At 44.5% G+C, this 18,056-nt stretch overlaps 2 protein-coding genes across 2 annotated transcripts in view; one reads left to right on the top strand and one right to left on the bottom strand.

Moving 5' to 3' along the window:
• ADAM10 (ADAM metallopeptidase domain 10) overlaps positions 1-5,709 on the bottom strand; it is a 42,167-nt gene extending 36,458 nt beyond the window's left edge. The window contains exon 1 of the mRNA XM_021532052.3: positions 5,595-5,709. Within this exon, the coding sequence (XP_021387727.1) occupies positions 5,595-5,649 (55 nt within the window). The 5' untranslated portion in view covers positions 5,650-5,709. The remainder of the gene's footprint in view (positions 1-5,594) is intronic.
• A 1,662-nt stretch (positions 5,710-7,371) lies between these two features.
• The window catches only part of MINDY2 (MINDY lysine 48 deubiquitinase 2), a 33,133-nt gene continuing 22,448 nt past the window's right edge, over positions 7,372-18,056 (top strand). The window contains exons 1-3 of the mRNA XM_021532051.4: positions 7,372-8,046; positions 15,672-15,729; positions 17,901-17,965. Of these exons, the coding sequence (XP_021387726.2) occupies positions 7,387-8,046; positions 15,672-15,729; positions 17,901-17,965 (783 nt within the window). The 5' untranslated portion in view covers positions 7,372-7,386. The remainder of the gene's footprint in view (positions 8,047-15,671; positions 15,730-17,900; positions 17,966-18,056) is intronic.

The following is an 18,056-nucleotide window of genomic DNA, read 5'->3' as shown; positions in this document are numbered from 1 at the left end:
GTCAGGAAGCCCACGGTGAGAAACACTGAACCATGAACACCTAAATGTAGTTTATGGGAACCACTCTACAAATTCCATGTGTCATATTGCTATCAACAAAACAGCGTGATGCCTTCCAGGCAATCTGGTGGAATAAAACAACATTACACTTCACCTAAACACTAAGCTAGGAGACAGAAACCCTTTAGGACACAGACATCAGAGAGTGACAAGGGGATGATGGCATTTCAATTTGACAGTATAGTCTTCCAAAGACTTGCTAAACTCGATGTGGCATTTCCTATGACAAATTCCCTGCAGGAATGAGGCTTTACGCTCATAGCTTAGAACCAAACACCAGGAAGGACTTAAAACAGAATCCAGCAGAGCATTTAGGCAAATGTCTCAGTGTGCCAGTCCCTGTGAAAGATGTTTTGTGTGTGAGGATATACAACTCTTCAGGATCCCTAGAGAGCTGTAAAGTATCTACAGTTGTTGTTGTTGTGAACAAACAAATCCCACCGGACAGGTATGGAGTCTGAGACGTGTACTCTCACCTTCTAACCAGTCTTATGCAAAGGCTAAATTGGATCATCCATGTGATTTTAGCTGTAAGCTTCCTGGCACAAGTGAGCAGAGAGATGTAATAGTTGTTTGGTGCTATGTGCTAAATGATTCTGGTCGGTTATTTCCCCAGAGAAAACCATGAAGAGCTTCTCCCCCCAGACAAACCTTTCTCAGTCTGCAGGAGAGAAGCAGCACTTGCAGCACATGACATGAGCAAGGGAACACTTCAGCCACCTGGATATACAGAAGTCCAAAGGATCAAACGGGATGCATCCAGGAGTGCTGAGGGGGCTGGCTGACACCACTTCAAGGATTCCATCACCTTTCTGAAAAGCTACTGTTATAGAGGGGAGTTCCTGACAAATGTCATCCCCACCTTCAAGGAGGAGGGCCTGGAGAATTACAGGCTGGTTAGACTAATCAGTGTCTGTGAAGATTCTGGAGCACATTTTTATGAAAGTCAGCTCCATGCACAAAAAAAAAAGACTAGTAATAAACAGTACTGAAAGTTTACCCATGTATATATAAATATCTATTAATTTTGTACACATCATTATAAAACAGAATGACATTTAACTTCCCGTAAGAGGATAAATCAAGCACGCACTGTTCTGAAAGACGACGTTTGCATTAAACCACTCAGATTAAGACTTGCATGGCAAATGCAAATAGCTCAAACACAACTCAAGTTTGTTTGTGGGGTGAAAAAAAGCACAAAATACAACTTGATAAGAGATCAGAAATTGTTCAGAAGCCAAGCTAACTCACCAGACAAGTCTTATTACTGCAAGCATCATCACTAATTTGCAGATCTAAAATGCCAGCATGTGATAAACATCTTGTAGAGATTTATTATTATAATTTCAATTAAGATAATCAAAGCAACTTTTGCTTCAAGTTGTTTTCAACACAGAGTTTATCTATCTTACAAAAAAAGCGCCATTTACATGGGACATTAAAGAATGTACACAGCATTCAGATTTAGCAAGGCAGAAATTCTATGATATACCTCCTGACTTGGACTTCTCCAAAGCATTTATTCAGGCTGTTGTTTCAAAACTGCCAGCAGAAGGGCAGGCCCTGCTGCCCTTTTACACCTACTCTGTTTCCATTCTTCCCTTGCACTGGCACTAGTCAGCTGAAAAAATATTCTCTCTCTTCTGATCAAGTGAGTTTCTGGTGAAAGAAAAACATGTAATCAAGAAGTCAGGTCAGGATCATTTCCCTTAACTGAGGCTTCAATTTAGGGCATGGTCAGACTGTATGGCAACACCAGTGCAAGCACATGTCTGCTTTTTATTGACCCTCTTCCCCTCCACCCTGTGAAAGTCCCAGGTCTTCTTCCCCATCAGGCCTGGGTTTGCTCAATAAAGCAACTCTAGTTACACAACTGGCAGGAACTGACTGATTTTTTTTCTTTGGATTGACTTCTCATGCCAGGAGGAGAGGGGGGAGTGCACGGCCAGGGCAGGACCACCAGACAGGAGTAACTCAGTACAGTGGCTCTGTATTACTGCAAAGACAAACCTTTGGATCTTCTAAAAGTATAAACAAACTGCAGTCTGAGGCTTTTGGGCAACATTATTTCAAAGCAACCACCTAAACACCTGATTTTATTTATTTTTAATTACCACAGACATTTCTGAAACAACCATCTGACAGCTGTCTTGACTAGCCACTGTCATAGCCATAATGTTTTTATTTTAAACGCCAAATAAATACTGGAGGTTGAGTGCTGCCATATTTATGAAGGCTACTGTTCTACCCAATTTATAGTAAGAACGCAACTAAATCACTCAGATGCTGATAGCTCATAAATGCCTTCCCACAACTCCCCCATGTGTCCAGAAAAAAAGCAGAATTTCTCCCAGGCTCACTGGGAAATAGGCAGTTCAATATCCAGCACCACAAGACACTACTACTTGGAAGTCCTAGCAACATAAAAAGAGCATGTTGTACCAGTGACAACAAACTATTTATCACAGATTTGCAATGATATTTAGCATTTCATTAGCCTAGCCAAAGCATGGTCACTCTTGTTAAATACAAGCTTGTCAGAGGCCTCAACAGTTCTGCTTTGTGTTTGCTACTGCCCTTTTTTTTTTTGTTATGACCCTTAGGCAGAAGGAGAGGTTAAATCAGTTATTTCCATTCCTCTATGAACATCATTATGTATGGATAATTAAGTACTGATTAATACACCTGCATGCATCTTCATCACGTGCAAAAAAGCATGCTGCAGTCAGCTGCCAATAATACTGCCCAACTTAAGCACCACTTCACACACATCAAAATTCATGACAGCACCAGTGAGTGAAGAGATGCCTTAAGCCAAGCAATTCCAGGGGTGTTGGGAAAATGCCGAGATTCACTTTAAAAATAAAGAATTCTTAAAAGCCAAGGTACATATACCCTATCTCAAATAGACCCCATATACCAGAAACAAAATTCTAGCTTTCTCTAATTACTAACAGAAAGAAAATAAATGGTATGGCTTTTCCTTCTTATACTATTGAAACAGTATTCAAACTGACCTGCTGGACCACTGGTTTTATGAAAGTAATATTTATGCAGTGGAAGCAAAGAAAGCAGAAAATCACTAGAAGTAATCTAATACCAGAACCTGATCAAGAACATTTCTGGACCTATTGGGCCAAACTTCTGATAATGTGTCTGCTTTAACCACACAGACATAACCTACCAAAAGCTATGAAGCAGCCCAAGACATTCTCTGCAGTACATTTCGCCAGTGCAGCAGCACTACTGATTGCTTTTGATTGCATTCCACTCACATAATTTTAAGAACAATACAAACTACAACTGAAAATAATTTTTTAGACAAAACTAAGATTTCACTAAACCTTCTCAAATAAACCATCCAAATTATGCTGTGCCATTTTTTAGAAGTTAATTTTATGATTCATACTTAGCTGTGAGCTAATGTTACAGTTGGTTCAGTTAATCTATACCTTTATATCTAAAGACTATTACAAGAGAATATGTAGAGTGTCTGCACAGTACACAGGCACAAGGCCTTGCATAATTCTGAAAGAGTCCAAACTCGGGTATCCCATAAAAATACTCCAACTTAGACCAAACATGCAAACCCCTAATTATTTTTAAAGTGCAGATTAATGAAATCTCCAAAATTATTACCATTTAATACCTATGGGGCTTAAAACCAGACATAACAGATAAAGGTAACTTAGCTTCAAGATCTGTGTAAAATGAATGAGATCAGATACACTGCACATAAATGAAATGTAAATTATTGGGGTCTTTTCAGTCCTTTCCAGTTTGCACTGCTTGCACAGTAACTTCTTTAAAAATCATGAACTTGTCCTTTCCACACAGATATTAATGCCTGCCTAGAAGGAAAAATACACAAATTAAGAACCCTATTTTTCAATAAATAAAAACATCTGCAGTATCTAAGAAACTCTAAAAATTGCACACAGGTAAAATAGACCTTCCTAACCTTAAAAGTCTGTTTTTAATTTAACACAGAACTATGACAAATCTTTCATAATTACATTAAAACTTTTACCAAAAAATGTTCTACTGGGTATTTTAGAGATGTGTATCGGCCCTATCACTAGATTTCTATCCAGCATTATTAGTCTTTCTTTAAAGATTTACCTGCACTGCTACACACATGTACTTCTGCCAACTGCTAGTGAGGTGTACTTCTCAGTGCCCAGAAATGTTGAAGGTGTCCATACTTCTCTCAAAAAAAAAAAAAAATTAACAGGAATTTCTGAAATTTATTTCACGAACTTTATTCTATATACCCAAAGGACTGAACTTTACATTTTTACTACGACTTTTAAGGCACAACTGCCTGCCTGGAATTAAATAGTGAAAACAACCCTTACAACTGGCTAATTAATTAATTTGAGTTAGTTCTGTGGCAGCACCATTTAGTTCAGAAAATAAAGACACCTTGAAAGCATGCCAACAATTAAGTCTGAAATATCTCGATAGTTTACAAGAATTTACAAAGAAAAACCTAAATTCTTTGGTGCATCCCATTTCTAATCATATAAAGAACAGGATGGCTTCTGACCATGCAAATCACCCTGCTTTTTATCTCACGGCTTAGCCACAATTAGAACCTACTGAAGTTTCCCATAGTTTGATGTTACTTTTTGAGAATGTATTGAAGACCGGGATTTAGTACTAGCTTCATTGTTTATAAACCTACACATTGATGCACATAGACAGAGCCCAGATACATCAGAGGTGCCAAATGAAACAGAGGAAACAAGTCTTTATCAGTTGTTCCACCCACAGTTCTGTAGAAACACCCTCCCAAGTCCATCCTTTCCGAAACTCTTTCTCTGTACAAAGTCGAAACCATGATTCCCTGCCATGATTTAACCAATTAAACATTACCAGGCGCAGCGAAGAAACTGCCCAGATCCTAAAGCCGACAAACAATTCCTAACGGGAGCCGATACAGTTACACATCCCCATAAACACAAGCGGGTTTTGTTCCGGCCTGGGAGAGCTGAGACCCTCATGGAAGTCCCGGTCACACTTCGGGAAGAACCCCGGCTCCTCTTTTATTTCCTTAAGCTGAACTTTCCGCCTGCCCGTCCTTCCTGGTTTCGGGCAGAGAGAAGCAGCCGCGGGAGCAGGGAGCCGGTAAGCGGCCACCGGGACCGGGCGGGAAGTCCTGAGTGACGGAAGCGAAGCCGGTCAGGGAAAACAAACACAGCCGAGCGCGGAGAGAGGCACCGAGCGGGGAGGAGAGCGGAGGGCAACTGACCCGGTCCTCGGCGGGGAAAGTCCCGGGGACGGCGCGGGGGCGCCAGGCCGGCCCGGGCGGCGGAGGAGAGGCCCGGGCGGGCTGAAGCGGCGGCGGAACGGGGAGCCCGGCTGGCGGCCCAGCCGCGGCCCTGGCGCCGGGGCGCCCCGGAGAGCGGGGCCCGCCGCCCCCGGCCCCGAGCGCCGGAGACGGGGGAGAGAGTGAGAGGGAAGGAGGAGGGAGAGAGGAAGGGAGACGGCCCCAGAGCAGGGCCCCGCGAGGCCGGGCGGCTCCTCACCTCCAGCGCCCGCCGCGCAGGAGCACAGCAGGATTATCGTCCCCGCCAGATCCATCTCCGCCGGGCGCAGGCCCCGCCGCCGCCGCCGCCACCGCCGCCTACCCACGGCACATCCGCCCCAGACCGGCGCCGGGCGGGATGGGGAGGGGCGAGCTGGGCGCCTCCCTCCGCTTTGTCCCCCGGCGCTCCGAGGAACTGTTCCGCCCACGGTACGGCCGCCGACCGGCCGGGACCGACGGCTCCCCCGGCAGCGCTGCCCCCTCCCTCCGCCCGCGCGCGCGCCAGACGCCGCCGGCGGGCGGGGCCGCGGGGCGCGCCCAGAGGGCGCGAACGCCCCGCCCCGCCGCGCGCGCCGGGGGCGGGGCCCGGCGGAAGGGGCGGGCCCGGACACGCCCCGGGCGGGGCCGCAGACGGGCGGGGCTCCCCGCCGCTTCCGGCGCGCCCCGGGCCGGCGCTGCGCGGCCGTCACCCAAGTACGAACGCATCGTACGAGCTGCTGTCCTTTGTCCCCTTACCGCATACGTGGCTTTTCCTTGCAGAGAACTAACTTACTTTTAGAGTTTTGCTCTGGTTTCCTTCATCTCTTACCGGACACACATTTTTTCCTTGCACAAACTAATTTACTTACTTTCAGAGTTTTTAGGTCACCGACTTCTCCCGATGCTTTACATGTTGTGAAGTGTTGTAGTGTCCCCAGTGAACAGGGACGTGTCATTCTGAGATTGTCTTGAACAACTTTCACAATTCAAAAGTACGGGAGAATCCTCCCGTGGAAATATAAATGTGACATATCTGAACAAAATGTTTCCTCCCTTGTTTGTCCTAATGCTAATTCTTCCATCAACTGTGCCTCCTCAAAGATTTGTTTTTTATATTAGAGTCCGTGCCAAGTTTCTCAGTTTACTGTCAGCCCTTTATATTTGTGCTTTTCTATTCCTATTGCCATGTCAGAATAAAAAACAACTTCCCTCTGAACACTGATACAGGTGAGAGAAGGTGTTACGGAAATGCACGTAGAATGTAAGATTACAGTGAATGTACCTCAGGTAAGGCTGCAGAAGTTGATGCAAGTGTTTACAGACTTCAAATTAGAGAGCTACTGAGAATAAAATGAAAGGATATATCCTTATCATCCCAAGACTATTTAAAATTTGTGATTAAAAGCTTAAGATTTCTGTAGGGAGAGGAGAGGTTCACTGGGGTAAAGTCTGAGTAATACACCCACATTAATTCTTACAGAATCACAGAATGTTAAGGTGTTGGAATGATCTCAAGGAACATTAATTCCAGCCCCCTGCCAAGGTCAGGGACACCAGGTTGCTCAAGACCTTCTCCAACCTGGACTTGAACACTTCCAGGGACGGGGCATCTGCAGCCTCTCTATGCAACTTGTGCCAGTGCCTCACCACCCTCACAGTAAAGAATATTTTCCCAATACTTAACCTAAATTTCCTCCCTTTCAATTAGCCTATACAATCAAATGGTTGAAGTTATCTATTACACGCGCCACGGTCGTATTTTTTATAGTACGACTGTCTAAGAAACCGCAAGGAACAGCACCGAGCACCCTCGGCAGAGCCGGACTCACCTGTTTCCCTCCCCTTCGCGCCGCCCGCCCCGCCCCGCCCCGGCCCCCCCGCCCCGGGCCCCGCCGTGACCCGCGGCCGCTCCCCCCGCCCGCACGTCCCCGGCGGGGCGGAGCTGGCGCCGCTGCTGTGATGGCGTCGCGGGCGTTGCGGGCGGAGGCGCAGCCGCTGCGGTGCCAATAGAGAGCGGAGCGGCCGGGCCGGGCATGGAGAGCCTGGCGCAGCCCCCGCCGCCCCCGGGCTCGCTGCAGACGGGCGGCGGGGGCGCTGCCAGCCGGCTCCGCCTGGGAGAGGCGGCGGCGGGCGAGGGCGGCTGCAGGGAGGCCGAGGAGGGCGGCGGGCGGCGCAGCCCTTCCCCTCCGCCGGCCCCCGCTCCCGCCGCGGCCCCTCGGACCGCGTCCCCCTCCCGGGCCGCGGAGGGTGGTGAGGCGGCGGAAGGCGCGGGGCTGGCGGTGCCGGAGAGTCCCGGAGCGGCGCCCGCCTCGGAGAGCGGTCCCGCGGGAGCCGGCTCCGGGAGCAGCGGCGCTCCCAGCCCGCCGGGGGAGGAGTCCCGCAGCCTGGACTCGCTGGAGTCCTTCTCCAACCTGCACTCCTGCTGCCCGAGCAGCTCCGACCTCAACAGCGACGCCGACGAGGCGGTGGTGGCGGGGGCCTCCTCGGGGGGCCCGGCCCCGGAGCCCGAAGGGGACAGGCCGGCGGCGGGCTCGCAGCTCCTCTCCGCTTCCAAGGAGCGCTTCCCTGGCCAGTCGGTCTATCACATCAAGTGGGTCCGCTGGAAGGAGGAGAACACGCCCGTCATCACCCAGAACGAGAACGGCCCCTGCCCGCTGCTGGCCATCATGAACGTGCTGCTCCTGGCCTGGAAGGTACGGGCGGGCGGGCGCCATGGCGGGCCGGGCGGGCGGTGCCGCGCGGGCGGCCCGTGTGGCGCCGGCGGCGTTCGGGCTCCGCGGGAAGTTTGTGCTCTGTAGGACAAGGACGTTGTCGAGAGCGCTGGAGGGGAACTTCTGACAAGGGCATGTGGCGATAGGACAAGGGGGAATGGCTTTAAACTAGCAGAGGGCAAGTTTAGATACAAGGAAAAAATTCTTCCCCGGGAGGATGATGAGGCACTGGCACAGGTTGCCCAGGGAACCTGTGGGCGCCCCATCCCTGCCAGTGTCCAAGGCCAGGGTTGTTGGGTCTCTGGGCTACGTGGTTTAGTAAAAGATGTCCCTACTCATGGCAGACGGGTCTGGAACTTGATGCTCTTTCAGGTCTCTTTCAACCCAAACCATTCCGTGATTCTTTCAAAAAATATTTCAGGCTTATTTGTGTTGTTAAGCACATGTCTCGAATATAGAACTTGGAAAACAAATACTGCCGTGCAGTGTGTTGTCAATATACTACTTAGATGCTGCTGCCTCATACAGACTTACTTGGCTGTCTTAAAACAGAAATAAAATATCTAGATTATGTTTACTAACTTGCACAGTATATACCGTATAATAGTTTATTGATGTGTACAGGTTTCTAGTAAGTAAAGATTGCTATTTACAGCACTAAGCACGTAAGTTGTATTTTTGGAAAATAGGTTAGTTTCATATAATAAAGTATATGTAGCGTTGTACAAAATGCACAATTGTACAAAATACGGACTTGTACAACTAACTGCCTGAGTAATAGGGACACATTCATACAGTTATGCAGTATAGATTGTACTTAAATTAATTAATAAATCAGGTGGTGATCAAATAAGCTTTGAGACCTGGAAGTTCTTGTGCTCTGTAGCCATTGTGGATGGGACTTCCCATAGTCTTCAAATTTTTTTTTTCCCAATCTTTTAAGTAATTAAGCCATAATGTAGTTATTAACATGTCTATGTGAAAGGAGTATCTGTTGGAGGAAAACTGTAAGGTTGTGTGCATTGCAAAACAAGGATGAGGGGCACGTCTCAGGAAATGCTGGCAATTCAGCCCCAGAAGACTGAAGAGCTGATAGAGTCCTGAAATAGGAAAGCTTTAGAGGAATAGCTTTTATGTTGTAGTAGCAAGGGGAACAAATTTGGTATTGGAAGAGTAGGAGGTTGTTCGCAGTGTGACAGGTTACTTAGGAAAAGGTCAAAGTGAAAATACGTTATGAGAAGAAATTTGTTTAGATGCAGGTGGAAATTTGTTTAGATGCAGAAGATTAATGCTCTTGGTTGAGTTACAATTTCTACACAATTTTCTGAGCAAAATAGTTCAGACATCAGAAGGAAAACTCTGGTACAATGATGTTGGTATTTAAGCATTAGTAAAAGCAGTAGGGGGAAGTTGTGTGTGACTTTAAGGTATTGCCTTATGTAGGTTCTGCTATCCTCAAGAGGGTGAGAATGTTGTCACAGGCTTCAAAACTGAACACTTGCTTTCTGTGCTCCCTCTTTAGCGACTAGGGTTGACTTGAAAAACTTGCAATTCCTTATCATTTGATGGGGGCATTTAAAAAAAAAAACCTGTTAGTTACAGGATTTTCCTTTTTAACCTTTGATTTAATGAAATATGTAAATGAGACAGCACTGGTCCTGTTGTTTGAATTCAAGTTTTTGGAGGTTTTTTTCCTTAACATTTTCCATTTTCCCTCTGCTGCTGCTCTCCAACCGGAGTTTTAACTGACATTCTGCTGGGATAAAATATTACATTAGTGAGAATTAAGGTAATACCCAGGTTTATAAATAGGCAAAAACCAAAATACCCCTTGGGAGTGCCCTGCTGTTTCTTATTGCTCAGATTACAGGAAGTTTTCTATAGTTCTATGTAAAACCTCAGCAGAATTTACATGAGTTGCAGACAGGCAGCTAAACTGGTGAAACTGTCATCACTGGTAAAACTGTCATTATTTACAGGCTTGAGGGTTTTCCTGTTATTTGGTTATATATTGTAGATGCATGTAATTGATATTCCTAATTACTGCCTCTACAAATTGGCCTTTCTTTTCCCCAGTTCACAGTTGAGAACCACATTCACAGTGGTTGGGGTGGCAGCTCATCTGTACATCACTGACAGCAGTTTGCTACATGAGGGGGCTGAGGATGGACAGCCACCTTCTCACTCCTCCTGAACAAAGATGAGCACTAGACTGGGTCAAGTAATTGTAACTTGGGAACAAGAAGGCACACTGACAGATGAAAACAGGCAAAAGTAGAGTGAGAATACCATAGTAAATATTAGGTGAAAAAAAGCTACATGCAATGGGAAAAAAGAGCATAAGAAGGAGATGAGGAAGAAAAAATAGAATCACAACAGGGAATAACAAGTTAAACAGTTAAGCTTTGGGTTCTATTCCCTGTATCAACCATCAATTTTCCCTTTTAGAACTCTGTCCTGACAGGGTTGAGAGTTCTGGTCATCCTGTGGATAGATCTGGCCTCAGCCAAATTAAGTGCAGTACTGGTTTGGCAGTTGGGGTTTTGGAAATTCTGAAATAGTAACACCCACTGTGACTATCCAAATTCCATTTCAAAAATACCAGCTTTTGGAACTAAGCTTGTGATAAAACTGCTATGTCTCTTTTATCCACTACTTTCAAAGGATACATAAAACTCAGGTGGCAGATTGCAGAAGCTGTATTTTAAATATTAAAATTATGAAATTACTTTTCTTTTGAAGTGTTTTTGCAGCCTGCCTGTCTAAGTGTAACTTGCAGTTTAGCCTATACGAGGGAGAGCCAAGGAGTTCTGCTACAGGAGTGTTAAGAGAAATGTTCTAAGAAGAAAAACAAAAGCACTATGATACCAACTAGGAAAAGTAGCTGTTGTGCAGAACAGCTGTTGTGCAAAACAGTGTCATAACCACTTAGACTTTTGTGATGGAAATGAAGAAGAGGTAGAGATTGAAACAAGCATTTTTAAATGTATGTACAGGCATGAGTTATGTTCTCTGATGTAGAATATTGTGGCACACTGTTTTTCAGCTTATTTAAATCTGGAGATTGCTCAGTTTTAGCTCAGGCCTGTGGCTCACTATTTGGTTAAGCTTAGCAACTCAAAGTTGGCTTTTCTAAGTGCCTTTTGTGATCTTTGTTAGATGTAGTTCATGCAACTCTTTCTGATAACTTCTGGCATTTTATTAAATGTAATTTGGGGTGGGGGGACTGTGGCAATCATCAGATGCTAAAAGCTTAGTGAGAGTGCCATGTGATTCTTCTCTGTGCTTAGGTAGGATGTGATGTCTTGTTGCTGAAGAACTCTGAACCTCAACAAGTTGCATAGAAATGACATATCTGAAATGTCCAGGGAAGATTTTGAAACATAAAATAAGCAAAGGGAAAACATTATACAATTACAATATAAATAACATTAATATTGTATTGAGAAGTGTGTGCATATGGAATATCTTGTCCTTATGTAGGAGAACAGTGATATTGCATATTTGAAAATGTTTTTGAAAGTTTTTTGTGTCATAATCCTCTCAATAAATGGAAGGAGCTATGTTCCCTACACACCTGGTTCTACTAAAATTTTGGAAACTTTTAGAACTGTATTAATTACCTATTTAGGTATCATAACAATTATGTAAGTAAATGTTATATAACCCTTTCTTGCTTAGATGTAGAGTAAAAAAATTCTACTTAGAAATTCTTAATTTTAGGTTTTCATTAAAAGGGCCCTTTTGAGAGGAGCTGAGCACAGTAAGCTGCTGCTGATCTGCACTGGGTTTGTCAGAGGCTGCAGTGGTGGTGCCTGCTCTGGGGGCTGGCACTGGCCCTTCACACGTGCTGTGCTGTCCCTGCCGCGCTGCCCGTCCGTATGGCCGGAGCTGGCACAGATTGCTCTGCTCAGCGGGGCCTTGGCAGCCTCCCTTCCTCTGCACCTGTGGGACGAGCTGAGCGCGCCGGTCCCGCCTGGAGCCGTGCCAGGCACAGCACCGAGCCCACCCCGGGGCTGGGGGCACCAGGCACAGCACCGAGCCCACCCCGGGGCTGGGGGCACCAGGCACAGCACCGAGCCCACCCAGGGGCTGGGGGCACCAGGCGCAGCACCGAGCCCACCCAGGGGCTGGGGGCACCAGGCGCAGCACCGAGCCCACCAGGGGCTGGGGGCACCAGGCACAGCACCGAGCCCACCCCGGGGCTGGGGGCACCAGGCGCAGCACCGAGCCCACCCAGGGGCTGGGGGCACCAGGCACAGCACCGAGCCCACCCAGGGGCTCGCGGCACCAGGCACAGCACCGAGCCCACCCAGGGGCTGGGGGCACCAGGCACAGCACCGAGCCCACCCAGGGGCTGGGGGCACCAGGCACAGCACCGAGCCCACCCAGGGGCTGGGGGCACCAGGCACAGCACCGAGCCCACCCCGGGGCTGGGGGCACCAGGCGCAGCACCGAGCCCACCCCGGGGCTGGGGGCACCAGGCGCAGCACCGAGCCCACCCCGGGGCTGGGGGCACCTGCCTGCGCGGGACACTGAGGACGTGGAGTGGCAGCGCGCGCTGTAGGGCTGTCGTGTCACAGGCTCATGAAGCTGTTCTGCCAGGCCAGGGACACTTATTCGCAAAGAATATGAATTGTTTTTTGTCAAAGCTGCTTGAAGCTACCCATACCTCTCTGGAACACTGTGTTCACAGAAGTTGCATGTTTTAGATAAACATGGTTTGAGACTATAAGTCTTACATAACATTTATTATATAAGCCATTAGAAATTTTCTTGGACTCTTTTGATACTCATAGTATTTTCAGAAGTGTTATGCTCTGTACATGACTATATCACTTTTTTTTTTTTTAAGCCCTTTTGTATTGTGGAAGAATACAGTGGGAAATTAGTATTATGTAGTTTTGGGGTTTATAGTCTAATTCGTAGAACTGTGTAAGTTTTATTAGACAATCTGTTCCATATGAAAATCTGTTTACTCCTCTTGTCTTTTAATTAAAATATGCCTCAACTGTATCTTATGCTGTAGTTGTGTGAGAAGGACTGTTTCCCACTCCTGAGTGTAGGAAGTAAAATGTATCTAGAAAGAACCATCAGGAGGAAGGACCAGGAAACTGCAGTTGAGGGGTACAGGAAATGGGTGGGAGTTGAGGAAATGCATTTTTCCTAAAATGTGGAGTTGATGTAAAATCTAGCAACTAAACATTGAAACCTATCATGAAAATGTGTCCCTCAAAATAATAGATTGTTATGGACAACAGCAGCTTCTACTACTGTTGCTTATGTTGTTTACTTCTGTTGATTTATCTGGATGATGACTGTGGTTCTATATGATGTTTTACTCTCCTGAAGTTCTAATGTATTTTTCTCTCCCATTTCCTCTTCACTGTACATTTCCTGTCACTTAAGTACTTGCAATGAAGCCCTGAACAGCTGGGAAATGTCATGTTCTCTCTATATCCTTAAGTCAGCTCTGTTCAGAAGTACTTAGAACTGTGTTGGAACCCCATTAGCCCACTTTAAAGGTGTGATCAAGGTCCCATACACATGCCAGCCCTAAAATTATGCCATGAAATAACCAATTAACTTTGCTAAGCATTTAATCAAGCAGTTAACTTTGAGATCTAGCTTGCTCAAATATCCAGCTTTGAGAGATCCTGGAAATATGAGTAAAACCACTTCGCTTTTTCTGCAGTAAAAAAATAAATGGTTAGCTTTACAGTTGTGAGGGAAAGTTGCATTTGTTAACCAGTGATATAAATCATATGTTGTGCTATTTGTACATAGAGCTTAAATATAGGTGAGCTTTGTGCTTGGTGTTTGTCATGTAAGCATGCTTCCAGAGGTTCCAAATGTGCAGAGCAGAACCCCCCAAGCAATGCTGACTGAGCTGATACAAATGGTTTAAATAACTCATAAAAAAAGCTAACCTCATTCCTGAAAGAATCATCACAGGAGCCCAGTTAACAGTTGAGGGAGTGATGATTTTCCTTCATATTGTACTGGCACACATGTGCTGTAGCACTTCAGGCAGGGCTGGTGGAGGTGATGCTGTTCTGTGCCTAGGGGCTGTCATGAGTGTGTGGCATATGTCAACTCTAACCCAAGTAGGGACATATTTTTTAGAGTATAAATAAGAAAGCCATATAAACTTGGGTCTCTTTCTTCCAAATTTAATGAAATTTCTTGTCAATTCATATGTTTAACACATTTGCCTTTTGTCAAATATAATTAAAATTTGTATGACAGATATAGCCCAATCATACCTCATTTTCCCTGCAAAGTTATTAAAATAGCTCAGTGTTCATACCGAAAACTCTCTTCATCACAATGTGAACAAAGTGGTTGCTATACCGTATACTTGAGTTTGGGGTGCTGCATCAAAGGCTTCATGTAGATTGCTCTTCCATCTCCTGGTTTTCTACTTCTTCCTTCTCCACAACCAGAAAAGTAGGTGGAACCTATTCAATCTCAGCCATGAGTTAACAGTCTCACATCATGTCTTTCTAGATGTGTCAAGGACAGCAGTGATCAGTATTGAGGAACTTGATTAAAAAATTCCTGATATAATAAATACCTTTTCTAGACTTTGAGTGGCAAGATGTTGGAGGGAGATAGGATGAGAAAATTAAAAACTGACAAGAGCTGAAAAAATCAACTGCTGAGACAAACCAACCCCAAACCCTAGAAAAATAAAATTCACTTTTATGCAGAGAAAAATTAAGTGCACTATGTTTGAAGTCTTTATCCTCCTGTGGTATTTCTTCAGATTGCCAGAAGCATGTCCTTGTATGTGTTTGTGCTTTGCCTGTTGCCTTTCTTCCTGCAGTAAATGAAAATGTTCAGCTAAAATGTTTACCCAGGATGCTGGAAGAGATGAGGATGCTGCTAGAAACTTTTACCTCTGCCAGGGTGGTTGGTTTTAGCACATGATGATGGTGGAAGTAGATCAGGAAAGAGGGGAATAGAATATTCACCACAGAGTTCTGTGTGTCTGGTCTGCTCTGTGTAGGGTTAAACCAACTGGTTAAACCTTGGAGTGTGAACATGGGATGAGAGGCTGGAAGGTCATTTCCTTGTACCTGCACAAGTCTTTGGTTTCTCTGTCCCAACACCTATTGACAATAGATCCTTTAGCGACTTTGTACACAGGAACATTTTGAGCTAATACTAAAAATTAATACTCTTTATACTCAATACTCCATTAAGAATATTAATGAAGGTAGGGAGTCAAAGACTTGAGGGGAAGTTTTCTTAGCAGTTCCCACTCTGTTAATTCTGAGTGCTTGTAGTTGAGCAACTGCAGCGAGTGGTGTGAGCTCCTGTGAAGTGGAGGGGGATGCTGGAGAAATGTTTTGGTGGGAGAAGGGAACACTATGCAGAGATGTGCAGCTGGGAGAAAGTGCTGTGTGCATGTGGTTTCTCTAAAAACCAAAGTGTCTTTTTAATATCTTCTTCTGGCTGCTGTTTAGTAGAGGTCCAGTATGCTAATGGCCTTATAAACCAGGTGAGGGAAATGTAATCAGAAATCTTCTGTCTAGGAATACCATGCTTTTTAAGTGGTAGTGTTTTGGTGTTTTAAAGAGAATGTACTTTTACTTTGACAGATTAAACTGCCACCAATGATGGAAATCATAACGGCTGAACAGCTGATGGAATACTTAGGTTAGTAATTGCAATAAATCGCTTTCATTTGTATGTTGTACTCTGTACATAACAACATAGAACTGTTTTATGTATTTACTATTTTCTTCAGCTCTTTATTTAATTCCAGAAACCTACTTACAGTATTCAGTTACTCATGCTTTTCCTTAAGTGTTTTTAGAAGTTTTCTGCACTGCTTTCCAAAGTGATTGGTCTAGTTGATGCCATTGGTATGGCTCAGTACACCAAGACATTGACAAATTTAAAATTATTTGTGTCTCTTACAGTGTTGTTTAATTATAGTTGACAGAAAGTAGTAATTCAACTCTGTCTTTAATTGTCTATAGTAACTATAATCCTTGGAAGTATGACCTAATTAAAAAAAACAAGAAAAAATTAATGTAGTCCTCACAGTGATTGGGGTCTCATTTGCAGATATTACTCTGGGGTCATATTCAGTGTTCAGCAAAGCGGCAGCTCTTTGTATCTGACAGGGCTGGAACTTTAATAACTCTGATCATCCAGGTGTTAAAAGTGCATTTGTGATAGTACTTAGGCTGTATGTACTACTTTTCCTTCCCTTGTAGCCTGACAAAAAAAAAAAATAAATTTGAATTTAATAGACTAGGTTTGATTTTTCTTAAGGAGAAGAAAAAAATCCTTACAATATATTCTTTCTTTTTGCTTGTAAAGAAAGTAGCTTGTTCTTTTCTGAAGTAAAGTGCTTACTCTTCTGGTTGAAGAAAAAAGTTACTTACATAATTTTCCCAAAAAAATAAGAAATCTTGCTCCCTGTGTCTAAACATTTCTTATAATTGCATTGATGACAATACTGTCTGAAGTCACTACATAATTCCAGTTCTCTAGTTCTTGAAGACGTATTTTAGCTTCTGGAATTATCTTACTAAATTGAATAATAAATCTGTGTTCAAATTATTTAGGTTCCTATTCACTCAACAGGATTAGCAGTTACAGTTCTTCTACAGCTGAAAAAAAAAGCCAAAACCAACAAAACAGCCTTCAACCACTTTCAAGTTAAGAGTATAAATTAGGAAACCTATAATAGTATTTTTCTGAGTTTAGTAATGGAACAAGGGAATAAGTACAAAAACATTGAAATAAAATCTGGGAAGTGGGTACTAGTCTCTAAAGATGTTCTAAATCTTGAACCTTAGTGTGTTGATTAACTATTAACTAATTTATTAACTTTGTGTTGTAGACAGTGTTGTGGTTTAAGCCCAGGCAGCCCCTCGCTCACTCCCCTATCAGTGAGATCAGGTAGAGAATGGGGAGGGTAAAAGCTGGAAAACCTGTGGGTTGAGTTAAAGACTCGATATAGGGAAAGCAGAGCAAAACAGGGAATTAATGAAGTGTTCAGCCGTCCCCAGGAGAGCAGTGCTCTGTCACACGTGGTGCCTTGGGGAGGAAAACACCATCCATCGCTCCAAGTGTTCCTCCTTCTTCCCCCACTCCATACACTGGGCGTGATGGCAGCTGGTCTGGAACACCCCTGTGCTCAGGGGGTGTCCTGGCCTGGCTGTGTCTCCTCACAGCCTCCTGAGCCCCTCAGCCCTCCCAGCGTGGCCCTGGGAAAAGCAGGAAGGGCCTTGGCTCCGAGGGAGCCCTGCTGAGCAATAACAAAAACATCTCGGTGTTACCAGCCCTGTGCTCAGCACAGATCCAAAGCACAGCCCCACACCAGCCACTGTGAAGGAAGTTAACAACATTCCAGTCAAAACCAGCACAAGTTTTATAGACTTACTGGTGTATAAAACTTGGCAAAACATTAGTATCAGTCAGGATAAGTGGTTGGCTTTTTAAATCGTGTGCAGAATTACATACCTTACTGTGAACACTTTGTCCTTTTTATATTTTTAAGCTGAGGCACAGAGGGAGGTTAGTTTTTGAAAAATGAAGAGATTGGTATGATACCCCAAGAGATTATGAAATGTTGCTTTAGTAACAGTGTTGGCCATTTGAATTTTATTTTTTAATATGATCTTACTAACTTTTTATATTCACATTTTCCTCCATAATTATAATTCAGGTTATAAAACAATGTGATCTCATTAATTTGATAGAAAACTTCAGTTGTGGTATTCATTATCAGTCAGCTTCAATCAGAAACGTGCATAGAAACGTTGAAGCTTTGATTGTGGAATAAATTTAATTTCATTTTTGCTTTCTTTTAGGAGACTACATTCTTGATGCAAAACCTAAAGAGATATCTGAAATACAGCGACTTAATTATGAGCAGGTAAGGAGCTGCTCCTAAAACACAATTGCTTATGTCTGAGGAAACTAAAACTATGTTTCTCACCTGGGGTTTGTCATCTTGTTAAAAGCCA

The sequence above is a fragment of the Lonchura striata genome, chromosome 10 (genome assembly GCF_050655825.1).
Source record: "Lonchura striata isolate lonStrDom1 chromosome 10, ASM5065582v1, whole genome shotgun sequence".
Lineage (NCBI taxonomy): Eukaryota > Metazoa > Chordata > Aves > Passeriformes > Estrildidae > Lonchura > Lonchura striata.
The sequence above is the reverse complement of the archived record's forward strand: the minus strand, read 5'-3'. Positions and strand labels throughout refer to the sequence as shown.